The 26,543-nt window shown below is 36.6% G+C and overlaps 1 protein-coding gene across 4 annotated transcripts; it reads right to left on the reverse strand.

The window, feature by feature from the left end:
- Positions 1 to 10,242: 10,242 nt before the first annotated feature.
- Positions 10,243 to 26,311, reverse strand: LOC120340817 (uncharacterized). Of its 4 annotated transcripts, XM_039409189.2 has the most exons (13): positions 25,954 to 26,148; positions 25,817 to 25,872; positions 25,126 to 25,540; positions 21,656 to 21,817; positions 17,741 to 17,960; positions 16,949 to 17,112; positions 15,284 to 15,548; positions 14,670 to 14,788; positions 14,463 to 14,586; positions 14,012 to 14,125; positions 12,174 to 13,221; positions 11,354 to 11,497; positions 10,243 to 10,856 (listed from the first exon to the last, which is right to left on the reverse strand). In XM_039409189.2, the coding sequence occupies exons 3-13, from the start codon at positions 25,508 to 25,510 to the stop codon at positions 10,779 to 10,781; spliced, it is 2,823 nt and encodes a 940-aa protein (XP_039265123.2). In that variant the 5' UTR covers positions 25,511 to 25,540; positions 25,817 to 25,872; positions 25,954 to 26,148; the 3' UTR covers positions 10,243 to 10,778. The 4 variants fall into 4 exon arrangements, with proteins under 4 accessions (XP_039265123.2, XP_039265121.2, XP_039265122.2 ...); XM_039409187.2 differs by lacking the exons at positions 25,817 to 25,872; positions 25,954 to 26,148 and adding an exon at positions 26,155 to 26,311; XM_039409188.2 differs by lacking the exon at positions 25,817 to 25,872.
- Positions 26,312 to 26,543: the final 232 nt, after the last annotated feature.

The raw sequence follows: 26,543 nt of genomic DNA on the forward strand, positions 1-26,543 counted from the left end.
TTGTTTGTGTTCCAAGAATTAATACCAATACGATGCTGTTCGAATTAAAAATCTCCAAACGCAGCGTTTCCTCGGCGTCAATTACTCTCATTGTACACCCATAGATTGAAAGCATTAAAGAAACAAACGCATGACTGCCGACACGGAGGAAAATCTGCTGAACTTCTGAAACCATTATTTGAAACTGCATTTTGTAACGTAATTGAGGCTGCAAAAATTTTCGCGTTTTTCATTCGTTATAGGCAATGAGAAGGTGCATCACGAAATTGTTTTAGTCAATTTCGAAACTTTACTTTTAAAGTTGAATTAAATTGTGTAATTGCGAATAATGAACAACTGTGATTGCTCATAGAATATTAATACCACTATACTGTACTCAATATGCTGTTTTTTCAATGTCGGGCACTACTAGTTTGGGATATAAATAATCAAAGTGCAAATGTTCATGAGTTCAGATGTCCGTGGGTGCAATCTGTATGTGGGTGCAATTGTTCATGGGTTCAAATGTCCGTGGGTGCAAAAGTATGCAGGTCAGTATGTTCCCCAGCTTTTCTTTTTAGGGGGGGTGTTTCGAAATTTAGGGGGTGGTAAATAATTTGCTATTAGAGATAAAACTAGGCTATTTGTATTCTTAAAAAAATGGTATGTATTTAAGAAACGATGTACATGAGGGGCCCCCCTTGATTGACGGCGAGCCAAAATCCACAGCAGAATAAAATTGTAGGGCCATAAAAGGGGAGCGAGAAAAAGTGCGGGACGTCACGGCTGGGGTTCAGGGCGTGCTCAAGCGTCCTGAGAAAATTTTGAGAAATAGGCACCAAAATAGGCTCTAAGCTTGATTTTAGATACACCTAGCATCGCAGTTTGTTATGTAATGAAATCAATAATTATAATATTTAGCTGATAGAATTCCCGGGAAATAGAAAACAAGCACGGCTTTCAACCGTAAATATATACTACTACGTTTCAACAAGTAATTTGCAACTGATAGTGACTAATGAAGTTACTTGCTCATCTGGCATTGTATGAATGGCTACTTATGGCTTGCTTGTTACACATTTCACATTTTTTTTGAACATGTTTGTTTGACTTTTGTATGAATTGGGCAATGAATTAAATTTTGAAATACGCGCGTCAACTGATCATAATGTTGTATTCCTTCAGAACTGAAATATTTTTTGGTAAGAAGACAAATCGCTGAAGTTTGATTCCTTTTCAATAAAGAAATAACAACGCTGTCATTCATATAAAAAACGTCTGTTTTCAGTGCCTAGTTTTCATTTTGTGACATCTTTAAGCTTTCCTAATATACGGCTGATATTTAAAATACTGCAGTGTGTAATCCTAATACCCATACGTATACATAAGATACCGGTATAATTCAATTGTTACGAAATGAACGTGCTTAAACTGTGATAATGATGTAACAATAGACGGTATCTAAAACTCAAAAGGTACCACTTGAAGGGTTAAACTATTTCACTCAAGTTCGGCGGGCCATTTTAAATCGTCACGCCGGCCGTAATTGGCCCGCAGACTGCGGTTTAGAATCCCTCATCTACACTGATAAATATGCCATAGTCGTTATATTTGAATACAATTATACTCGAGTTAGGAAATACAGTGTGGAATCGCACCTCAAAATTAGGGGGGGGGGGGGTTGCAATTTTAGGGGGGGTGTAGGGAAATCACTGATGCAGGTGCAATTGCCCTGAGTGCAAATGTACGTGGGTTCAAAGATAATGGAACTGCAATTAAAATATCGTTTAAGAATACGAAAAATTGTGAATATTATGTCTCAAAATGCGTAAGTTTTGTTATGACAAACTTGAAAATTGTGTGGAGGTGTGCCATGTCTCATAGCAATTGATAAGTAGCTCAGATGTTTTATCGTTGTTCTTTATTTTTATGTATATATAAAAAAAAATGTAGGCCTAACCCAAGCAAATCTAATGAGACCTCTCCAGGAAACCAGACATGCATTCAGATCATTTTTTTGTGTTCATCAATCAACCAAACAAAACACACAAAGACTTCATAACTTGTATATCGTTGAACAACGACATTGTTCAGTCTTTGAATTCTTTGAAAAAAATCTTTCAAATTCGCATATTATAACGAAGTAATGGCATTTTGCCAACTAGGTGTTGTTTGTGTTCTAGGAATTGATACCAATACGATCTGTTGTTCGAAATAAAAATCTCCAAACGCGGCGTTTCCTCGGCGTCAATTACTCTCATTGTACACCTATATATTAAAGCATTAAAGTAACAAACGCATGATTGCAGCCACGGAGCAAAATCTGCTGAACTTGATAAAATCTGAAAGCGCAAGAACCTATTAATAACTCGACAGGACACTGCATTTTGTAATGTAATTGAGGCTGCAAATATTTTCGCGTTTTTCAATCGTTACAGGCAATGAGAAGGTGCATCACGAAATTGATTTAGTCAATTTTGAAAGTTTATTTTTAAAGTTGAGTTAAGTTGTATAATGTCGAATAATGAACAATTGTGATTGCTCATAGAATACTAATACCGCTATACCCGATATATTATTTGCCTAAATGTCGGGCCAGTGGCGGCGCGTGGTCATTTTGACAACCGGGGCAAGCTACTGCGGGACCAAGTCACCCCCATCTACGGGGACAGGATGAGCGCTGTAAGTTCTCCCATCATTTTATGAGTATAAAAACCATTCCATCGGTAACAACCAATCGGCAAAAGCGACAATTTTTAACGATAAGAAAGTGTCTTTAAAACCGGTCCAAGTCAAGGGATTAATAAATATAGACATAGTTTATTTTGAAACCTCTTTCAAAAGGAAAGGCAATATTTACCCAGATAAATACAATGACATATTAACAGAAACTTCGGGAAAGCAGACAAAACCTAAAATAAGGTTTAAAACGTTACTATGAAGAAAGGAAAGGTAATGCAAAGATAAGGACATGCGTCGCTCACTCATAGATATATATGCTGCTAGACTTCTACTGCTTGAACATATATGCAACACGCCGCGGTTTCTTGGAAGCAAAATGCTCAATAACGCGCTGATTAAAGTCATGCATCCCAGGAATAATGTCTCTGTGAATGGATAAAACAGCCAAGGAATTTAATCTATCTTGCTTCATTGTGTTTCTGAGATACGTTTTAATACGCTTCAGCGTGCTGAATGTTCGCTCTGCGTCGGGGGAAGAAATAGGCGTCGTCAAAATGATGTCCAAAAATTTTGCAGACGCCGCAAAGGTAGTTACTAGAGTGTTATCTATGAGGAACCCATAGAGCGCGCAAGTTGATGTGATGTTCAAAAAAGTTTGATTGGTGTATATACATCGCAATTCATTTTCCAATTTACCCACGTTTATCATGGGGTAAAATTTGCAGACAGTAGCCAACAAATGGATGGGAAATTGACGTGCAAATTTTGAAAAATTTTTGGGGTTCATCAAAGAGAACGCGGCAAGGTGTTCAGTGCGCAGACGATCGCCTATTTGATTCACCAGAATGTCACAGCATTCCTTTGCAGACAAAATCAAACGCTGCGTTGTTTGCCCGCGGCGTAAAGAAGCACTCCATGTGTCGTCGTATTTTATTGTTTCCCGGATACGAGATACAGCATCGCAGAAGTCTGAAATACACGACTGCACAGACGCTCCATCCATTAGCCTTGACTGCAATGCGTCGTATAATACATCCACGTGATAGAATATTGTGGAGAAAACAGCGAGAAAAAATGAAAACTCACCATCTTCTAGCAGACGCTTTAGACCTGCCGCCTCCCTCACAGAGCGTTCGTCCCAAACCGGAGAGCTCTGAATGCCATTGAAACACTCAATGAGCTCAGACCTAATTTCGGACACGCCCTGCACCACGCGTGATTGGAAGTTCCAACGTGTTGGTGCACAAGCTGGGAGACGGCGGCTACATATCTGGCGAAGGAGGTCAGATCGCTTCGGCGAAACGGAAAAAAATGAAAAATGAAGAAAACCCCGAAACATTTGCAAAAAATATACGGACGAGAGGGGTATCAAGACACATATTTTTAATAACGAGGTTAAATTGGTGTGCATAACAATGTAAAAAATGCTCAAGAGGAAAATCTTCTTTCATATAAACTTGAACACCATGTTTCGACCCACTCATGACTGCCGCGCCGTCATAAGTTTGAGCTATCAATTTTGACTTCGCGTTGTAAGGCTGTAACACTTCTTTCAGTACAGCCGATATCCCGCAAGCCGTGCGATCAACGATTGGTACAAAGCTGTGAAATCTCTCGGTAGGTTTACCATCTTTCACAAACCGAAAAATCACAGCCAGTTGGGAAACGCACGTGATGTCAATTGTCTCGTCAGACTGAATCGAAAGGAAATGGCAATTCTCAATTTTCAGAGCCAAATGTTGTGAATAAATTTTATACATTGAGTCGAGCAAATCATTTTGGATATCCTTAGATGTCCCTTTCGAAACAGTTGCGGCATCAAGATGATCTCTCAATACTGTATCTAGGAATGCGGTGTATTGCACCATATCCAAAAATACCCCTCTATTAGAAGAGCCAGCCCGCCATCGTGCCCACGGAGGGACAGCTCGTGACAACCAATGAACTTCAAAACATCTATCAATCGACCGAGAACATGGCGGTTTTTCTCGACGTTTTGGTTGTGCCGACGAATAGAAACCGCACGTCCTCCATCCAACTGTGCTGCAATATTAACATTTCCGAATTTCGGTATTTTACTGCATTGTCCAGATGCTCCATAGAAGATTGATGATCCCTGGCACGCTCGGAAAGATGTTTAAGATCTCTAAAACCAAATTTACACCAACGTGAGTCACGGGCGGTAGCAAAAAGTAGGCAATAAAAACAAAAAAGTGCATTTTTGTCCTCCCTGACACTTTCCTCCGTCATGGGATTGTTCCAGTGAACAATTTTTTGGTTGATAAGGCCCAAGACGTTGTACCTCTAGTTTTTGTTCCAGCGGCAGCTGCGAAAACGGAGTGCGAAGTAGTGCATCAACCTTATTCATTATGAGGTCTAAGGCTAAGAAATGCGAAGCCGGAAAGAAGTGAGGAGCTCAAAAGGAATGTGGAAAATTGAAAGCAAATGGACTAAAGGTCTCTAACTGATTCAAAATGCGAAACAAGCGACAAAAACGAAGGCGAGGAAACTATCAACTCTTCAAGCAACCAACGAACGAGAAGGAATGCGTGAATATGCCAACACGTTGTTGTAAGAAACGTCGGCATTGTGTCGTCATAATTTCGGGGCTAGCCCCCGATCGGCCCCGATGATTTAGTAAAAGAAACAGAAAACAAACGAGACAAACGCGGCGAGTGGAAGATAAAAGAGAGAATACGATATACAATGAGCAACCGGGGCAAAATCGGCCCGTCGACGTTCGGCGAAGGCTTTGCGAGCGAAAAATGAACCATGTCGGGAGAATATGGCTAGTGTAGACAGTCTGTGCAACCGATATTGAGGTATTTTTCGAATATTTTTTATTATACCGAAAAAACAACCGGGGCATTGCCCCGGTTGGCCCTATTGACGCGCCGCCACTGTGTCGGGCACTAGTTTGGGATATGATTAATCAAAGTTTTATAAATACGCATGTGAGTGAAATGTGAAAACTCCTAATGCAAAATCTTTGAACCAAGCGTTGTTTTTCAGAACCCGATGCTGACTGGAACTCACGCTGATAAAAGAGTTTTTTGGGATGTCGTGGGAATTTTATGAGTTATTTTTTTCGCACCGAAAAAGGATGGGATTGTATGTATTGAACAGTTTCAAATAAAGAGAATAAATCATTTAACTTTCCGCTATTTAATTTTAAATAAGATGTCGCCAAATACTCAAATTTTGTCTATAAATATATTGTCATATATATATATATATATATATCACTGAGCACATTGGTCAGAATTTTAGATTAAAAAAAACAGAAAAAGTTTTATATATATATTGGGTATTCATGCTGAGTTCAATTTTGTGTTTTTGAAAAATCTGACTTCAACTACAGCAATATTGGATAAAAGTAAAAATTTAAATTAATATTTCTTTTAAAAATAGTTTTATATGCATAAGCCTATTGAAAATAGAATCATTAGATAAATCTGCATCATGATAACGATAAAAACGCTGGGTCTGCTTTTACTTATCAGCTGGTCAAATGCATTTGATGATACTTGGCTTGTATAAGAATTGAAAACTTATTTCATACACTATGTGCCCGAGACGGGACACATAAATCAATCAGAATCGAAACATCTCAATGGTCTCCGGGGAAAAGAGGACCAGTTGGAAAGGTGAAATAGGCCGGCCTGGACCCGTCGGGCTTCCGGCTATTGTGGATTACAAACGAATTGAAACTGATATAGACGAAAAGATTGCGCCAGGTAAGGTGATATTTCAGTTGGATGAAAGACTGAAAATCACGAAAGACACTGTTCCTGTGGTCGAATACGACGGGCTCAACACTTCGAAAATTCGTATTGCTCAACTTCACATCTGTAACAGATGTACCTTCACAATTAGAAAAGCCTGACTATTTTCGTAAATAATAGCACAATTATATAATACGTGGAGCTGTTGACTTCGTCTTGTTTAAAAATACTAACACCCTTTTCAGTTATCAGTCAATCAACTGCGAACAACAACGCCCTCACCTTGGTGATTGAAAAATTGGAGGAACGAATAAAGATTCTAGAAAGCAGAGAAAGTATGCAGAAAAATGCAACAGAAATCTTTAAAACAGTACAGAGCTGCGTCCATGTAGACCTCGGTCAATAAAAAAACTTCCAATCGAAAATTCGTCTTCTGAATAATCTTTGTAGTAGGCTAAACATTGATTCTTTGTTATCCCCTGGTTCCGATTTTTTCTATTTTAGTTCTATTACGGGTTCGGGGACTGTCTGTGTCAGCCAAGTAAATATACCGCCTTCCCATAGGTTTCATTCCCTTCACACAACTTGATATTAGGTAGGGTGATATAATTAGTTACCTCCATATTGATACTCACACTTTTGAAGCGCCGAATCTTCTACATAAGCCCATGCCCGCTTACAATACTTGAGAGAAAAATCACCACATGTATTTTCCTATATTATTCAGGGGCCTGTGAGATAAAGTTCGATGGAAAATGCTACTTGGTAGAGAGTCTTGATCAAGATGTGACAGGCTATGACAGATGGGAAGCTACATGTGCAGAACGGAATGGCTCACCAGCAAATATTTATTCGGAGAAACATTACAATGTCATCATGCGATACCTTCGAGCGAAAATATTTGCAATGAGGAATGTGATTCTTTTATGGGTGGGAATGCGAACAAATCCAGCTGGTAATATATTTATATATTTTTTCAAGTAAAATTGTTAAAAATGTTTTAACAAAGTCTGCATTTATAACAATTTTTTACGTTTCTTGGTAGTTTTGACCTGATAATCGGTTTGTAATTTTGTATTCCTGTTCCTATTGTTACCGTATGAGATAAATCGCCTTTCTTTCTTCGACTACCGGAGCAAATTCTTTTTGATTGAATATTGTTTTTGTCCCTAAAGCGCTATTACTGTTATTTATTCCTAACTTTTCTATGAATCCCATGAGATCTGATATTTCATCCAAAATTTCGCTGTATTAATATTTTTAATCCGCCAAACATGACGGCCGTCTTCCGTTTTGTTTTTACGAACCTGTGCTACGCGAAAGGTTATTTGATACCGGTACGCACTGTAGATTAACCACTATGATACCGCTGTGAAGCTAGTAGCAAACCTTCTTCTAATTTTGCGCAGCGGTGCGTTAAATCTCGTTTTTGTGCTCATTAAAAGATGATGTGACAGTTTTGTGCTTATTGAAGGGTAGTAGTGTAAAACATGGGCGAGTCCAAAATTCCACACAGACAACAATGATTAAGTTTATAGATGGGCTACGGATGGAATACATCACGATAAGCAGTAAATTCAAATATATTTTACGGCAATATAAGATTTTTCTTAAATGTCCTTTTTCTTAGATGTTCTTAGATTATAAACAGAACAAGGCTTAGGTTTGAGTTGTGTGATTAACTCGAGGTGAACTCTTTAAGAATATATAATCAAATGCCTCTTGAGGTGAAGAGAGTGCTGCTGGGCTTTGAAATTTAGCTAAATTAGCTTTTTTCTCTATACATAATTTTTCCAAATAGGGCCATTTTCGCTACGAGAATACCCTAGGCCTAGATTATAGAAAAAAAGTTCAGGTTCGAGTTGTGTGAAAAACTTCAGGTTTAATATTAAATAATCAAATCGGATGCCTCTTGAGCGAAAGGGAATGCTGCCGGGCTTCGAAATTTGACTAAATTAGCTCTTCTCGCTATACGTAGTTCTGAAATTAAGGATGATTAGGTTCGAGCTCCGTGAATTCCAGGTAAACCTCTTTAATATTAATTAAATCAAATCGGATGCCTCTGGATCTGAAGGGGGTGCTGCTGGGCTTTGAAATTTGGCTGAATCATCTTTTTTTCGCTATACGTAATTTTTCCGAATAAGGACATTTTCGCTATGAGAATACCCTAGAATATAAAATTAAGAAGGCTTATTTTTTCTTATGGGGTTACGCTGACTCCCCTATTCTTTAATCGCGTCTTCCATCTCCTCTGTTTTGTTGTACTGTACAAGGGACTTGCTTCAGGAATTGCTCATCTGCTATTTTGAAGGAAGTTGAATAAAATTCGTTTCCCTTTTTCTGTTTTTTCATTGTTTATAAAGAAATTTATTTTTTGCTTTGTAGATATTAATTTATCCTGAATGATGAATATCTTTCCATTGATGTTATGCTAATTTCGTTTTCTGCATTATTTCGGATGTAGATAATGACACGCCTCCATTTCAGCTGTCAATATTCACCTTTCCGCTTCGCCGCACACAAAGGTCAAATTGCTACTAGCAGCTTCACAGTGGTCTGTAGTGAGTAGACAAGGTACTAATATGCGGTAATCTACTCCGTGTCGATATATATTTGAACATCGCTCTCTTGTTGTTTACTATTAGAGATATATTTAACGAGCGTTTGTTGAATACCAATTTTATAATTTGTGATCACATTGTAAGAATGTCCAGCATACCATACCTATACTGTAGCAAAATCTTGTGTATATTTTACCTGTCTCTATGTTACCGGTATAAAGCAAAAAATTGCTTGACTACTTTATATTTTTATCTATTTCATGAGGCATTTTTCTTGGAGCTCATGCTTCAAAACACATATCCAAATGTATAAATGTTACAAAGTCTACTTCTAACGGTGTAGGAAACCAATGCACAGCAAATAGTTCAGTATCACACGCCAGCACGCGAGTTTAGAATCTCATTGTTCAAACATATGAATTAAAGCTATAAAGCAATATTCGTATTGGAAACGTTCGTATTCGCCACATCACCCCAAAGACTATACGTTGAATCAGTACTCGTTTAACCAACCCCGTGTAACTCCCGATATTTTGTCCCGATGTTGGATTCGCCGTCACGCCCGACTATTACGACGCTCGACAGATTATTGCTTCCGGAATCATCGTGCGTTTTCCTGTGTTCTGAAGATGTTGTCTCGCGACAAGATTTAGTGAGTGACTTTATAAATATCCAAATTAGTTGTGCATCAACATTAATAAAGATTTTATTATAGAATGCAGATTATAAAACAAAAAGAAGAGCAATCATTTGAGAGGGAAGGTGTGTGGGCAAGTGTCAAATATATAAGGCAAGTACACGGCGGTTTTAGAGGAGGTAGAACCCTGGGGTCTTCCATTTCCGACCTCTTATTCTGACTTTACATTTTTTTTTGTAGTGCCGGGGGGCGATGAAGTTGTATAAACTACTGTAGGGGGGCGATGGTACAAAAAAGTTTGGGGACCACTGCGACATAAACGATGTCAGAGCCAATAGCTGCATAACGGTACACAGCGGTGCAGACACGCGTCCATGGGTAGGGGTTTTGAAAAGTATCATACTAGCCTGGAAATTAACTATTTGAATATGAGAGATCGCAGCCCTGACTGCCCAACGGACGTTACATTATAATATTTCAGTTATTGTTAGATTAGTTTAAGACTGGTTTTTATCAATTTTTACCAATGATATATATATTAGTATTTTTTTTTGTTTTATTCGTGCCTTGGCAGATCACTTATAAAACGCAGTGGTTCGCTATCCCTGATCTATCTCACGACTGCTTGTCAACTAAATAGGTATGTGCAAAGTGAAAGTCCGAATTTTTCATATTTGTATTTGAGACATCATTATAAATACTAGCATCAGCGATGAAATGAAATATATTATATAATATTTTATATATAAGTAAATCAACACTTCTCTAAAAATACATTTACATTGACTCATAATCCCGCTGTTTTTTTTTTGTTCATATTGTAACAGGTCACTCAGAACAAGGATCTTGACAAGCAGCCAAAAGCTTTATAAATCAACGAATGTATACTAAAAATATTTCCATAACATTGAGTGGACACATGCAAATTAGGCATTTTTCAAACGAATTCCCGTTGCCGCTGTTTTGTAAAAAAAAATATAAAGAAAATGTCTTTGAAGCGCGGAGAAACTCCATTCTCTCAATATTTTCACCAATGCAATTATGCGGCCCGATTTCCACACAGGATACATATCTTCTGATACAATTTCCAATTCAGATATTAATGAATCGCGTAGACACACGCAGACACACATTGCTTATTGTATACTGGATTCGTGATCCGCTTTCAAATTTAACTTTTCATCTTATGTTCCGTCATAAGAAAAATTGACTAAAAATAGCCACGAATCCCAGATTCAAAAGTATGACGAGAACAATCAAAAATGATCGATTCTGAAATAGAAAATATTATTAATTTTGATTTTTGAATAATGGAATATCGTTTAAGAAATAAGTTCATTTTAGCGACCAGTGAGTGACACATAGGATCAGCAGGTGGCCCGTGAGAAGTAATCATATGCGAGAGGATGGCTGGTTCACAAAACCGCTGGTGGGTTAGGCGTCCCTCAACTACCAAGTCCATACATCTGAAACAAATAGTTGGTTAACTATACTCGGATATGGACTAGTAACCAGACAAGAGGCCGTGGTTTGTCAGATGATTAAGTCGTCATATAAGGTTTTCTCTCCACCGCGATAAATATGATTCGTATCCTATATTCGTGACAGCGTTCCTCAATTTTCAATATGCCACTCGTTAGAGGATGAGGTATACCAATAAAATTAATTATGTGACGTTACATGATCGTCCAGATATCCATGGAAAAAATTACAGGGTTCATGACCTTTGACACAGCAAATTGAACTGCAATATACTTAGAGAAACTCACTGAATCATTTTCTTTGATTGAAGGCGATCTTTCTAAACTATATCTCTTTGCAGCTGGAATTTGTAGCTGATTCTGTCGAAATTTACTAGGAAGAGGAGAGTATTTCCTACTGAGATCTTTTTCTGAAATGTGTTCGTTTTCATCCTGGTAATTGTTAATAAAAATGTTGAAAAAAATTTAGATAGCAAGATAAATATTTTTAACCATAGTTAAAACGTTTAAATTGCCTTCAAATAACATACAGTACTAGTATACGCGCAGAAGTAACTATTAAAATATAAGAAATTGTAATAACAAAAACAAGACATAGGCTGCACAATTTATGAGCATATTAGTGATTGACGGAAATTTTTTCAAATGCATTCCACTGTGTCTTGTGATTTAGTCATAATAAAAGTCAATATCCAAACGAAATATGACAAGAACGACAGCGTTTGTTGTGAATAATGTACAGAACAAGAGCGAAATTTAAAGTCATCTTTATGTCAAACGTTTTGCCAACAAACTCCGATCAGATTAAATATATAAATAACGGTTTCGTATTGACTTGAAGCTTATCTTGCGTCGATCCACTGAAGCATTATGTACCGCAAAAAATTCATATTGTTTTAGTAGCTCTTGGCGTTTAAGTGGTCGCCATACCTTCGATAGCAGATGAGCCCCCCTTCATTTTTGTGCTGTGAAAGCGACGGCTGTATAAGTCATTTCTTTTTGAACCTAATTTATCTTAGATTTAGACGAGTCGCTGCTCTAGTGGAAATCCCAACATGGTGGTACACTAGACATGAAACACATCATATAAAAAACAGGTTATACTCACGTCCTGGCGAGAATAAATATTTCGAAGTCTCCTCCGCGCCATGGTATCGGAAGACGCTTCAGATTCTGCCTTTGTATTATAGTTTGCAAATGCGGGAGCAACTGGCTCTGCTCCCAATGTTTTTATATGTTCGGGCCTTCTTTGTAGTTTGCTATTTTCAATTATGGACGGACTTAAATGTTGTTGATCACTATCTTGCCTAGTTAACGTGGTCGAAGGACCCACAGTTGAATTATTATTTTCTACAAATCCTTGACCTTCCTCGGAAGCTACGGTAATTTGAATTTGAGGCTGAGTGTTCATTGGCTCCCGAAAAGCTGTATCGTTGAAAGACTGGTTATAATAGTTTTTCTGCACAAATCGGTCTTGTGCTACATTCTTTTCGACTCCATATTGGGCTATTTCTGGGTTTAATGCTTCTGTATGGGAATGAAGCGGGGCTAGTGGCAACATTTCGCTCTCATAACTCGTTAGGTATTGTTCTTTAGACACATTTCCAAGTTTTGGAATAGCTTTTTCTCTTTCAAAATCTGGTGTGATATCGTTCCTTTTGTCAGGCATAGAGCGAGTCCTTTTCCAAGCGTTTCTTTTACCCTCAGCTGACCTTTGTTCCCACAGATCTTTGTCAGCTTTGTCAAAATCGTCCGTTGACACTGAAGCAAATGATGATTCGGTGGAAGTCCGCGAATGACCAATTTTAAAACCGCCACCGCCCTTTTTCGGTTTGTTTATAAGCGAACGGAAAAAACCTTGTTTCGGCGCGTTAGATTGCATATAGGGTTTTGTACCGTTATGTGTCTTCAATGATTGAATATTGCTATCAGCTTCTGTTATATCGCCGTCAACTTGAGAATTTAAAGATCGGTTGCTTCGTGATAGATTTGGAGAATGAGCAGCACTTTGTGGCGACAAATACATTTTATTTGCAGGAGCAGGCGACGCTCTGCCGGGAGACGGTGAAACTTTGGTCGAAGAAGCATCCTCGTCTTTGTTTAATTTGCTTTTGCTACCAAATAGGGAAAGACGCCTTAAACTGACGCCTTGTTTTCTAAAGAAACAAACATGAATCAGAATGGAGTGAAAAAAAAATGAAGAAATTTGCCCCCGAAGTATGTGCACCAAAATGGCGCACAACCTGAATCTTGGTGCACATACTACTGGAGCTCCGAAATTTGGTGAAAATTAAAACTGCCATGGTTAATAATAAATGTCTTCTAATGTAAGATTGAACCTAGAATTCAAATTTTAAAGAAATATCATATTATGGATAATCAAGGAAATTTCGGAATTAAAAATATTAGATAAATAATAAAAAAATGAGAACATCCGGAAAATTATAAAGGGCTTATTCACAAAATTTAGCGTACTCAACAGGTGTAAAAATTGTACAGTCCATCTTGCCCAGGGGTGTGCAACAGTCAGCCCGCCAAGCTATTCAGTGTGGCCGTTGTCAACACAGTTGATGTTAAAAAAAAGGTGCTCACAAGAAAAAAAAATACGTAAAAAGTTATATCTTTTGTCGTTTTGCCCGTTGCCTTTATTACTGTTAGGCTAAGCGATGGCCGCCATTTTCTTTTCATGTCAATGACTAAGAAACATCTGGCCATGCAGTTAAGCGTTGCTATAATTCCTGTCAAAGCGGATGCTAACAAACTATAAATGAATAAAATTTTGCATTGTGAGGATTTTTAATTCGATGTATATATTGAGGATATTTGTTTCTATACGACGCCAAACATATTTATATGCTATGTTTCACAATTTTTCAAATACATTTCCTTATGAGTTTCCATTAACCCCTAACCCCTCACTTCTATTAGGCGATAATCAATACTAACCTTCCTAATGTGTTTTCCTGTCCAGGTGAATTTGATCTTGATATTTCATTCGGCAAATTAGTAATATCCACACTGGACCTATTAACAACCGGTGATTTGTCTTGTTGATCGGTGCTATAATAATAATAATGCCAATATGTCATCGAACCACTTTATTCATAATTATATTACCCAAGGGAATATTCTAGGAATTACTATAAAAAAAATTGTGATATATACCATAGTTTTAAAGTAATTTAACATATCCTTCAATATATTTCCCTGGACTGATTGCAAGATTCACTTTAATCTACCGAATGTTTTAAAACGACTGGGTCATATTAAGGCCGTGTGCTTAAAACAAATCCCGTCGCCTATTGATTGGCAACTTGTCAATTTCAAGCAAGAAATGTAAGAGTTAATCCACGCCTGCAATGAGAAAGATGCTTATAATGTAACGGTTTATCATCACCTGAACTGATGGTATGATTCAGGACCAGCAACGCCACTTAATCTTTCTCTGTTCAGGTTGTAATCTTCAGCATGTTCCATATCTCGAAAAGGATCTTCTCCCTTTGCCAATAGATACGTCAAACCTGCGGTTTTAAAAGACATTTATTACAGAAAATGAAATCCGGTAATGGTTATTTCTGTTCTATACGAATGAATGCTAGCTTACCCGGTTGATGAAAATCGGGGGCCAGGTCCTTGGCAACACATCGAGCAATTTTTGCTTCTTCTCTGGAGTTGTGCGCCGTGATTTCAGCTTGTTCAGATTTAGCAATACCATGCCCCGTTCTATTCAAACAATAACAATGATAAAATATTGATAGTAGTATGACTGTTGGGCATTAGAGGTTGTTTTAAAGGAAGTAACAACCTATGGAAACACTGATCAAAACAAAACAAACCTGGTTAGGATATATTGAGAACTGACTTCATAGTGATGTTTTGATTGTAACAGAAATCTATGAACTGTGGATTCTTTTCCAAAGCATGCCAAAAAGCCCAACAAACAAGAAAATAATACTCGGCATATTGTTTTTCACAGTACAATCGCCTTAACCATATGCGACTACCAATGCTCACATAACAAATACAATCATTTCAAAGCATTTGAATATACTTTATTATTGTATTGCCTAAGCAGCTAAAATGTACATCTTTATTTAATAGTTGAGTTATCTTGGGATTCGTTACCACCAGACATCCATAACTCAATTACATCGAAGAATAAAATATTTATAGCTCAGTCTAATCTCATAACGTAAATAAACATAATATCCACGTTACCTCGAGGTCGCAATTTCTGCTTTTTGCTTTGCAACTTCCATTGCTCTTCTAGCTTGTTTCACGCTGGAATCTACCTTTTCTTTCACTTTTCCTGTTCTCACGCCGAGCATGTTTTTTCTCCTAGATACTGCAATCACGTTGTTTTTGTATTTTCCTTCTTCTCTTGTTCCATCAGGAAAAGTAGTGCATCCGTATCCGTGTCGCTGGTTCCCCAACCATTCTCCCTGGTATCTAAAACCGTCTGTCCTTTCGCATATTCCATATCCTAATATTGCGAAATTAATTTAATATGATTAATCACATAATGGAGTGGAATAACGACAAAGAAATGTGGTAATATGGTTAACTAGTACATAAGATATAATCTTATTATGAGTGAATAACAAATAAGCCGACTTTTAATTTATTACCGGCAGCATATTACTAAACTGGCCACAGCCGGACTACCTTCATTAAATAATAAAGAGTTTTTCGTTCAACTTTTGCCATGTCTAAGGTAAGGGGTATCCCTCATTTAAACCAACTCATTCGAGTCTTTATGTAAGAATCTTGTCAGGATTGGTCAATAGAAAAACAGTTCAGCTGTACTATTCGGTTAACTTTATATAATAAGTGTGAATGGTGATGCGATTTTAATTATCCTAGTGCAGTTTTCACAGTTTCATTATCGAGTTTTTCAGTATGGAGTATATATACATTTGTACTGGTGTTGTGTGTTGAATGACTTTTTATAGATTGTTTTATTTAGACAAAGCCAGTTTCTTCATCGCCGATATCTTTATAAAGGTCACGCTTCATAAAGGCTATCAATAATTCCAATCGTATTTGTGGTATGTTGCAAATATATAATCTAATATTATGGGAGTTGTCAACTACGACGACAGATGTATGCACGGTGACCTCTGACACGTCACCTTCTTTTACACTCTCAATATACATGTTGATGCATTGCCGGTGAATTCGAATGCTGTCTCGTTGGCTGCGGAACACTATGTCTTGAAAGGCTATATTAGGCACAGAATTTCATGAAACATCCAGGTTATCCAGTACCTTGTATACGGATTATGAACATAATTTTTCAGAGTACTTTTTACAAAGGCATACATAAAAAATAACACTTACTGGTTAATTACTGGGTTTCAAAAAATAGTGACAGGTGCCAGTACACCGCTGTTTTTGACAGTTTAAATTGATAACACTCTAAATTTGGGTTTGCCTGCTCAGATTGTGTTTGCAATATCCTTAGATTATACTATGTTTTTATTGTATGGCTAAATTATCACAAAATGTTATTTGTAAAACTTGATACCAGAAGAAAAAATTTTCGACCCAGGATGCAAAAAACGAAAACAGCGATTCCCATGATTCATTCTATGTACATAACATTTTTAGAACTTCAAAATAAATATTAATGTTTTTTTATGAACGTTCTGTTTTAGTGTTTCTTTTACCTCAACATGTAAGGTATAATATGCAATTAGTAGCTAACATTCGAGTTCTATTCAGAAAGGCTATGTATGGATTTTGTGAGGCATCGTGGTACAGTGTAATATTTGTATTGAAAACTTCCAAGTGTAAAAATGTACCAAGTTGTGTACCAAATACACTATTATCATAAACAACAATAATAGTTTTTCTACAATATGAAACAAACAACTTGTAAACCTTCTCGTTTATCGTTTTTCCATTCTCCTCGATATGTTTCAATCGTATTCATATCTATGTGATCTTCGATAGTCGAAAGCTGTAATGGATCCCCAATTTCACTTATGTCTCCGTATACTGATGATCCATACTCGCTGCTACTTCCCATGGAGCCAGCAAAATCGCTGCGTCAAAGTAAAATATAAGACAGAAATTACACGGGCCTTTATAGATTATTGAAAATTAATTTACTTATAACTTTAATATCCCCTTTTTAGACAGTATGGCGTACAACTAGAATTACACGATAAAAATTATTCGTTTTTCATAGCTATTTTTACCCACAATTACCGTAAACTCGGAATATGTAAAACGTTCGTATTTTGTGTCACGAATTCGCCGTATATCAACGGTTTACAATATTCTGAAACGAAACATTTTTTACGCTGCGAGATTCTTTATGTGCACATGAATCGATTTAATTTCCGTTGCTGTCGACATGCAACACAAAGCAAACACCTAAATCCGCAGCATAAATATACGCTTGGAGGTTGTAGAATCGTATATTGCATATCAAAATACAAACCAAAAATTAATGATTTCTCTCATACCCAGTGTGCACGAGTTCTGATATCCGATCAGAATCTCTTGAATTGATTGAGAGATGTGAAAGTTTCTAACTTAGCCCTAATTTCAACCTCCACCTCATTAACCCACAAAACACATTCCGAAGCTATTTATAACTCCATTACTATTTGATAAATTATAATGTGACGTGATAACATATAAAAAGCAATACTGTTAATTACATACCTCCGATAAGACAACCCGCTTTTAACAGAGCTTGCTTTACTGGCGTTACTCGCTATTGATGCACTTGATTTTGACCTCATTTTTAGTCCAGTGGATAGAGATCTTTTCAAACTTCCGCTTTTGAAAAAACTCTTTTTCTTCAACGAAGCCGGGGTGGAAGAGACATCCCCCTTCGTCGTCAAAACAAACCCACCTCGAGACCCAAGTGGGGCGTCAGTCGCTAAAATTTTATAAATAGGTTATAATTAATTTAATGTTATATTTTGAGTATATATTCATAGGTTGACTAAGTTATTCATCTGAATTTTTTAATTATTGGTGTGAGCCAGGGTAACTTATTGAGTCCACATTTGTACATGGTCTACATAGATAGCAGTTTTTAAAAAATTCTTCAGCCAGTGCTAGTCTGTCAGAACGTTAAATTTTGAGCATTTTCCATACGCTGATAATAATGGAAAGAAAGTACAACAGAGTGTGGAAGTTCAACATTTTGTAAGTTAAAATTAGATTTAAAACAATTTTATATAAACAACTTCTAGTTTTCGTTTTCGTTTCCATATGATATGGCTATTTCTCTCTGGTGGCAATGATTGCAAAAACTAACTCAGCGGTTCCCAAACTATGGGTCGCGACCCATTGGTGGGTCGCAAAAGGAATCTTAGTGAGTCGTGTAAAGATGTAGAAAGCTTTGATTACTTATACTGGTTATTAGGATCGGTGGCGAATACGTAAATCTTCAAAGAAAACATTGAATTTAAATTGAATTTACATTCTAATCTGTGAAAGTTTCCCTTTTACGATCTTCTCAAAGGAACAAAAATTTGCTACACAAAGAATGACCGTGTGGGTTTTTTTTACGCATAGCAGTTTTGTACACCGTACAGCACTTCTTACCGTATTTCCACGAAATTTAGACAGGATTTAGGTGTGTTTTTTTTTGAAGAATAACACAATGTTTTTTTTTTGGAAGAGGTCTTTTGAGTTCATTTATCAAAAATAAAATTACATTGTAGAAAATCACGAGATTTTTTAATAAACAATATATAAAAACCTACATCAATTGTTTTTATTTCTATTTCCTATACAAAAATCAATGGACAAATATCATAAATATGATGTGACATCACACAATCGTGAATAGTGGTGTGATCTTCACCTTTCCTCAGGTCATTGAACTTTCCTCTCCCACACATTCAAAATTTATTGGACACGTCAGTGAACATAACGATCGTTTCAATATTAGGTTGTCGTTATTGTTATTCTTCTTCGTCATTATCATGAAAAAAATCGCTTTTCTCTTCGAATACTGGACCAATTGCTTTGAAATTGGACTTCAAGCGATTCGTTTTTTATGAGTCAGAATAAAAAATAGCGACGCCTTGTGACGTGTTCATATATTTGAGCTTAGCTCTCTTGTTTTAAGGGTATAAGGTTTGATTAAAATCATTTTTAAAATTCAAATTAGGTCTTATTTCAGGCCAGGTCTTATTTTCGAGGAAACGCGGTAGTTTTACGATGATTAGCCATTGCTGTGTTCTGTGTTATGTCATAAAAAGTTAAATGGGTCGCCATAAGCTGTGGTAATAAATAGGGGGTCGCAACTCTAAAAAGTTTGGGAAACACTGTTATAGATCGTTGAAATTGGGGCGACTTCTGAAAATATGGAAATCTATCTAAGCCTGTTGATGATCATTCTATGTTTCCGTAGTAATGATCTTAAAGTTCAGTTACATCGATGTATTTCTTATTAGAATTTCAGTCAATAATTCAAACTTGTTTTTTCTATTATTCCACGATATAAATTTAAATACAACACCCATCATCTCATTGTTTATTCACATATTAACTTTCAAAACATATATATATATCGCCACGCTAATAACCGAATTGCGTAAGTCCTTTTCGGCGATTTTGAGTTTTTTATAAAATAGGTATTTGTGTAATGCTGCGCATCTGTCTGTTAACTCAGATTTTATTTTAAGAATTCCGAAACCCATAAAAATGGAGATTTAGTATGGCATGCACATTTGCGCAATTGATTCGTCATAATGAATTATTATTAATATTATTATTTTGCGTATTAATTTGAATTTATACTACAGTATAGGAAGGCGTGCACTTGTGATATTCACTGTCCGAGTCCAATTCACCTAGGTTGGCTTTTATATTGGGTGCATTGCTGTTTTATTCTTTATATTTATTCTTAGTCTTATTTCGGTGGGTGTGCAGATCGTGTTATCTTATTGAAATATATATTTTTAAACATAAAAAATAATGTAATTGAAACTGATTAGCTATTTTGGGGATTAGACATTGTAGATACTGAAAATTACATTCGTTTTTGGAATGTTTAGTTTTCAGGACTGGTGCATATAGTAAAGTTGCAAAATTGCGTTTGTCCCCAAGTCATAGACACATTTCTGCCTAAGTCACAGTGCGCCATTATGACGTCACTTAACTGCGTCATACAAATCAACTTAAATCCGGCTACGATCAAAAAATTGAACCATGGCAAATTATTGACTCTCAATGGCATAACAATATCATTAGGAAGTTTTTTACGTTTTTCTCAAAACTGCTAAAAATGACTTACACAATTCTGTTATTAGCGTGACGATATCTATATATATATATATATATCATTACAGGCACATAATTTTTTAATATCTCAAAATATATGAAACCATTTCGATTTTTGATAGAATCTTGTTTTCAATTTATTCCATATATATATATATATAATTCTATAAAGCCCAAATTTTTTTGGTAATATTGGTTCTACTCAACCGATGGATGAAGATGAACAATTGAAATACACTTATAGTTTAACGGACAATTCCTTGCCTTGTATACTTTCCCAAGTCTCCAACGAATAAAAGTATCCACATCTATGGGTGGGGTAAATTTGACATTAGACTGATCAAATGCAATGTATTGCTAGCAGGAAAGCAGGAATATCCTGTCAGCCTAAGTTACTTTAACTTGTTCATGAATAATTCAAGAATTATCTTGAAAGAACGAAACGGTATCATGTGTACGTGTGCTTGCATGTCTAATGGAAAGGCATGTATATATATATGTAAAAGTACCCAAAATTAATGTCAGATATGGTTTTGGTTGAGTAATAAATTGCTATTGTTTGGTTTTTCAATAAAAAACGCAATCTTAATCAGTGTTGTCTGTTCCTGAATTTGTAACGTCGATTTAAATGAGACGATTTGGATTCGACGAACAAACGCAGCTGTCTGTTGGCGAACGTCACGTGTTGGACCCAAGGGAACCGCATAAGCGAGCAACCAAATGCTGTGAAGGAATGAGAATATTCTAAAAACCCCTATTCGGATAGAACTGTTCATTCTACATAGTAATGCCATGTTGCATCCGGCACATATACATACTAACGATTACATGTAGATTCCTAATCCATCTTTGTCATAAAATGTATTTCGGGAAGTTACTATTTTATCAACATGGGTACATGTATTGGATTTTTATGATGATGTAAAGCTGTTTTCTAATTAAATACAAACCAACCCAAATATTTTAAACTCGCAGATGACCTATATATATTTATGTATTTTACCAATTGCCAGTCATCATCAACAGTGCATAAGAGGCTTTGTGCACAGATGAACTTTCAGTCAAATACCATTTTTTATAATATTTTTATGTGTTATTGAACCCAAATTCTAATGTAAATTTACCATAATGTTTTACTATTTTCGTATTCCAACTTTTTTGCATCAAGTTACAATTCATCACAAGAAAAAACTAGGTAGATATTTTCGCGCCAAATGATATGAGTCAAATAATTTACTCTAGGCTGAGGAACATTCACAATATAATTGAAGCAGCACATCTAATGCTGAACGAATTAGAAAGGGTACTATGAATGAAAGTGTGAATATGACTTACTAATGTCGTTGTGTAGAACTGCTACATTGCTGTGTTCGCTTCGCAAAGAAGTAAGAGATGAGCGGAGTGGATTTCGAACAACGGATGCCATCCCATACGGCACACTTTGTCGAATTCCATATCCGTGGCGCATTCCACCCATCCATTGTCCTTGATAAGTACCTGTAAAATAAGATTGCATACATTATTGTTAAAGCCTGTTTAATAAGCACAAAATTTGAACATTAATTGAATGACCACATCAGATTTTATAATGAAGAATCCAAAGGAATTATGTAATTAGGTCTTTGACATCGATTCTCAGTAAAGTCAGTAAAAGATGGTTGGTTAAATGATCAATCAATTATACTACTTGAAGGTAGCATATACCAAACCAGTGAAAAACTTTAGCTATCAGTAACAGACTCTCAGAATCATTAAATCGATTGATCTAATATCTACCCTTTCCCAACGCGCTCGTAACGTAACTTTGAATACGCGAACGGACCAGCATTGTCAGCTAGGTAAAGCTATGATAGAGAATCAGAAAATAAATTAGTACTGTAAGCCTTTACGCTTAGCGAAGGCTATCGCAATATTCGCGTGTCTGCATGCTGAAATATTCAGCATTCACTAGGGATTAGACAGAATAAATCATAAATGCCTGTAATGTAATGAATGACTGCTTGTACTATTAATATAATGAGAGTTTCAGAACTGTTATTCCAGCTTGTTGTTCAAGAATACCGTTTAAATTTTATAAGCTTCTATAAATGGATACAACATGATTTGTCGCGAGTGTTGATGTCATCCAGATGAATGTTGTAGCAAGATAAGGAAATATTTGCTTCATTCACTGACGAGTCGTGCGTTAATGGGCTCTTATCAAAACGTTCGTCTTGGATCAGTCAAAATTCCACGTGTAGTGAAGTTAAATGTGAAAAATGTGGTTTACTGAAAGTTTCCACATAACTTTCATAGGCGGACAACACAAACAATCGTTATTCATGCCAATCAAAAGCGATTTCAAAATCCGACACGATTGTTAAAATCGTGTCGATTAATCGGACATTCAAAATGTCCAATAAAGTCCCCATAAAACGACTGTAACAATGTCCACAATAATAGTTTTCATCGCTTGCTGATATTGCTTTATCACAATGATTTTGTAAGGCCGTCCTGCACATGTAAGTCCAGGTGAATCAATTCGTCTAAAACAGTGTTTCCCAACCCGAGTCCGCGGTCTCAAATGAGTCCGCGGAGCGTTGAAATGAGTCCGCAACGAGACAGAAATTCACAGCGGGCCGCAAACGTTTTTGCAAAACTTGACCATTAGCAAAGTTACGATTTAGGTTACATTTTACATAAAATATAAAAAGCAAATTTATTCATATACCATTAATCGAGTCAATAATTACTGGGTACTAAGTAGGGCTGGGCATATATTCGAATATTCAACTATTAGAATAGCAATCTACTATTCGAAAATTTGGTAACAGGTGACGTGACAGGCCACTTGCGCGTCCCTTAATCAAACGATTGGAGTTCACAACTTACTTGCGGATTTCCGACGAAAACACGAGTCGGCAACGCGTGGATAGATATCTAAGTGGCGTTTCTCGCGAGCTCGAGCAACAAGGAATAATTTTCTTTTCTGGTAGGTGTCAATGGTGGCAACCTAAATTTTCTAAATTGAAAAGCGGCAATACAAAATACTAATAAAAATAAAACGGAAAACACCATAAATTTAGTTCTATGATGGTCCTCGACCGATTAAAAACGCTTTTTTCGACATTGTGAATCACAAAATTTCGGGGCTACTGAAGTATCCGTATCAGGGCATTTTCCCTTAGGATTCTTTGCTTTACTGCCTCCACATTGGTACTGGAGCGCCGTGAGTGTTATACAAACAGCTCAGGATTTGTTGAATTCACAAAAATACGAATCAAAACAACATATAATCGGGCACTTTACCACGCATTTTTGTGTCCACGGATTGTTATGATATTTCCTGAGTAGTATTGCTTCTATTTCGTCAACACAACCGCAGAATAAATTATTACAATTAAATTAGTATTAAAGAAAGACGATTTTTTATTTAATAATATACTTTAATTATATTTTTAATCAATACTAAATCAAGTTGTACTTTCTGGAAATTCATAGCAGATAGTAGGATTTTTCTAACAGCGATAACAAATTCGCAAGATCGCAAAAAATATGTATCAAAACTAAATATAATCGGGCAATATATTCTCACATTATTATGTTCGCAGATTGCCGTGGCATTAGAGAAGTAGTGCTTTCATCTTGTCATAAGTCGACGCAACCGCGAGTGACCATGAACACAACTAAATTAGAATAGAAAGACATTTTATATTCTCGTCGTTGTCATGGATTGAATATTATGCGACAGAAAAGGTCATTCATACACTAAAAAAGTTAGCTCTATCAACAAACGCGCAATTGCGGCGAATTTCCGATTTTGAAATTCGTTAAAATTCTGTTCTGTTTGGTTTTATTACTTCTTCACGCAGAGTACATTTGCAATAAACGCACGTTGAGTCCGCAAAGGCTTTCGCCGGTGAGAAAATAGTCCGCGACCAAAAAAGGTTGGGAAACGCTGGTCTAAACTGTAAATGGTTTGGTTAGCGCTGTTGGCTGTGCCCTTTCGCGTGAATTAGATTTAGCAATACGTCTCAGAAGATATACAGTTATATGAGTTTGAAATTTTCTACATTTATAAAACATCCTGGTTTCTGCTTAATATTGTTTTGCTATTGATGCATTTTACCGTTTTTTCAACTTTAAATACAAAATGTCAGCAATTCGGAAAAAGCAGGAACTCGCAATTGACTTGGTAAAGGTTCTAGAACTGTAGATAGGATGGAGCACAGACAACTCAGTGATTTAATGCCCCTCTAAAATATTTTTGTTTCAATTTGAAGAGTTGGGAGAAATTGATTAAAATGAAAATATCATAACTTACTAATAACACTACTTGCCCCAAGCACTGGTACAATTGGTTGATGCTTTGTGGTAGAATATTTTATTTTATAAGCGATTTGGGATCTCATATAAATAAAATATGATAATTAAACATTTCAGCGACCAGTCGACCGCACGTTCACAACGCTCTGGAATCTAAACAAGCGAGTCTCGTTTAAAATCGTCTGCATACCCTTATGAATTATTTATCCCTCTAACCGCGAAGTGTACAGCTGGTGTGCATTGCGAATATATCTAGTTGTTTAGTGTAATTAAAAAATCCCCATAAAACTAGTAATGTAGTATGCATGTCTATTGTCTAGTATGCATATGCTTCCAAATTTTTGAATTAGTTGGATATTGGTACTCCACGTTGGAAATGTAACAAAGCGTGATTTTGAAAGTATTTAATCAACTATCAGGACCTACGCCTGGCTATAAGCGCAGACCGCGATAAATCAATATCAAGTTGAGATAAAATATCTGACTGATATTTTACTTACCCCCATCTGCGTACGTCTCAGTACCGTAACCATCTTGTAATCCATTGCTCCACGTTCCTTCGTATTTTGCTCTAGTCGTAGTACTGCACCTCACACCATACCTTCCTTTAAAACCATGAGTCCATTCGCCTTTGTATTGCCACCTTCCCTTCGTCTCAATACCAAGACCGTGTCTTTTTCCTAAACTCCAATTACCGTCGTAGGTGTTCCCACTGGGCCATGTGTACACCCCAATAACCTCAAACCCATGGTTCCAAGATCCAGCAAATTCGCCTTGTCCTTTTGGTCCTGTACAAATGCCATGACCATGAGCCCGTCCCGACTCCCAGCCCCCGCAGTATGTTCCACCATCGTCAAAATCGAAACGTCCACCACTTTGATTCATGTTACGTATTCGTCCGAGCCGAAGATGAGTCTGAAATGAAGGCCGGAGTTTGTATTAGTATGGCGCTAGCTTTGTTTACTATACCGTGAGTTTTTTAAACTTAGCTATTCAATATCTTGATTCGCATGGTACCAAAAAAGAACGATTGTTACAGACATGCTAATTATAATATACCATACGGAAAACCATAACAATGCTATTTTTATCTGAATGGAACCAATAAATGCTATCATTCTGTAGGGTTTTCGAGTCTCATAAAAAGATGGCCAGGAGAATCTAAAGTCATTAATTTGCACGGAAACTTACGAAAGTCTAATGGGCGAATTCGAGTCTACATCACTTCACTCTACCAACAATTGTATCTATTTACAAAACAACGAAAGAGAGTATCGTTTTCACATTTAGATGTACATTGAAGTATATGTAGATATAAGAAATCTCACGTATTCCTATCTCTGACATCAGTATTTATTTACATTGAGTTTACACTTCCACAATGATGAATATACAAGTTATCCTCAACTCCTCAGCAGAAATTATGGAACATCTAATATCAACAACATACTAACACACATAAGAGTAATACATATAAGAAGAAAGAAAAATCCGTGAAACAGTTTTCTACACGAAGGATTGACATTTACCCTGATCTGGCGACCTTCACGCGATTACTGATGAGTAACGCAGCTGTACCGTGCTGGATATCCTATCTGCTCTACGGCAGGCCGCATGCATTCCCTCTATTTTCGGAACGACGTCATCGTGTCTGTCGACTGCGCTGCGACACGGTGATAAGAGTGAGTTCACTCGCGCTTTGTGACTTCTGTAGAATTTCACGCCTTCTATCAATATTAATGTTTTTTGCAGTTGTTTATGTGTTAGTTAGTAGTGTGCAGTTCAATAAAAAAATAACTTTGTAAAATGAATAAAGGACGTTTAGCAATCAAAGAGGTGAAAAAGAGTTTACAGCTTTTACCAGGTTACAATTTGTGTCAACGCCAAGGAGATCAATATTAGAATCTACCAAACGAAT

The sequence above is a fragment of the Styela clava genome, chromosome 14, assembly GCF_964204865.1.
Source record: "Styela clava chromosome 14, kaStyClav1.hap1.2, whole genome shotgun sequence".
Classification (NCBI taxonomy): domain Eukaryota; kingdom Metazoa; phylum Chordata; class Ascidiacea; order Stolidobranchia; family Styelidae; genus Styela; species Styela clava.

What these genes read in the sequence shown, in the direction of transcription:
- LOC120340817 (XM_039409187.2), bottom strand. Translation starts at nt 25,510, where the DNA reads ATGAATCAAAGTGGTGGACGTTTCGATTTTGACGATGGTGGAACATAC. An exon ending in AGCGGGTTGTCTTATCGGAG is followed by an intron (nt 17,113 to 17,740) that starts GTATGTAATTAA and finishes ACTTTGACGCAG; the next exon opens with CGATTTTGCTGGCTCCATGG. An exon ending in CCCCGATTTTCATCAACCGG is followed by an intron (nt 14,587 to 14,669) that starts GTAAGCTAGCAT and finishes TTAAAACCGCAG; the next exon opens with GTTTGACGTATCTATTGGCA.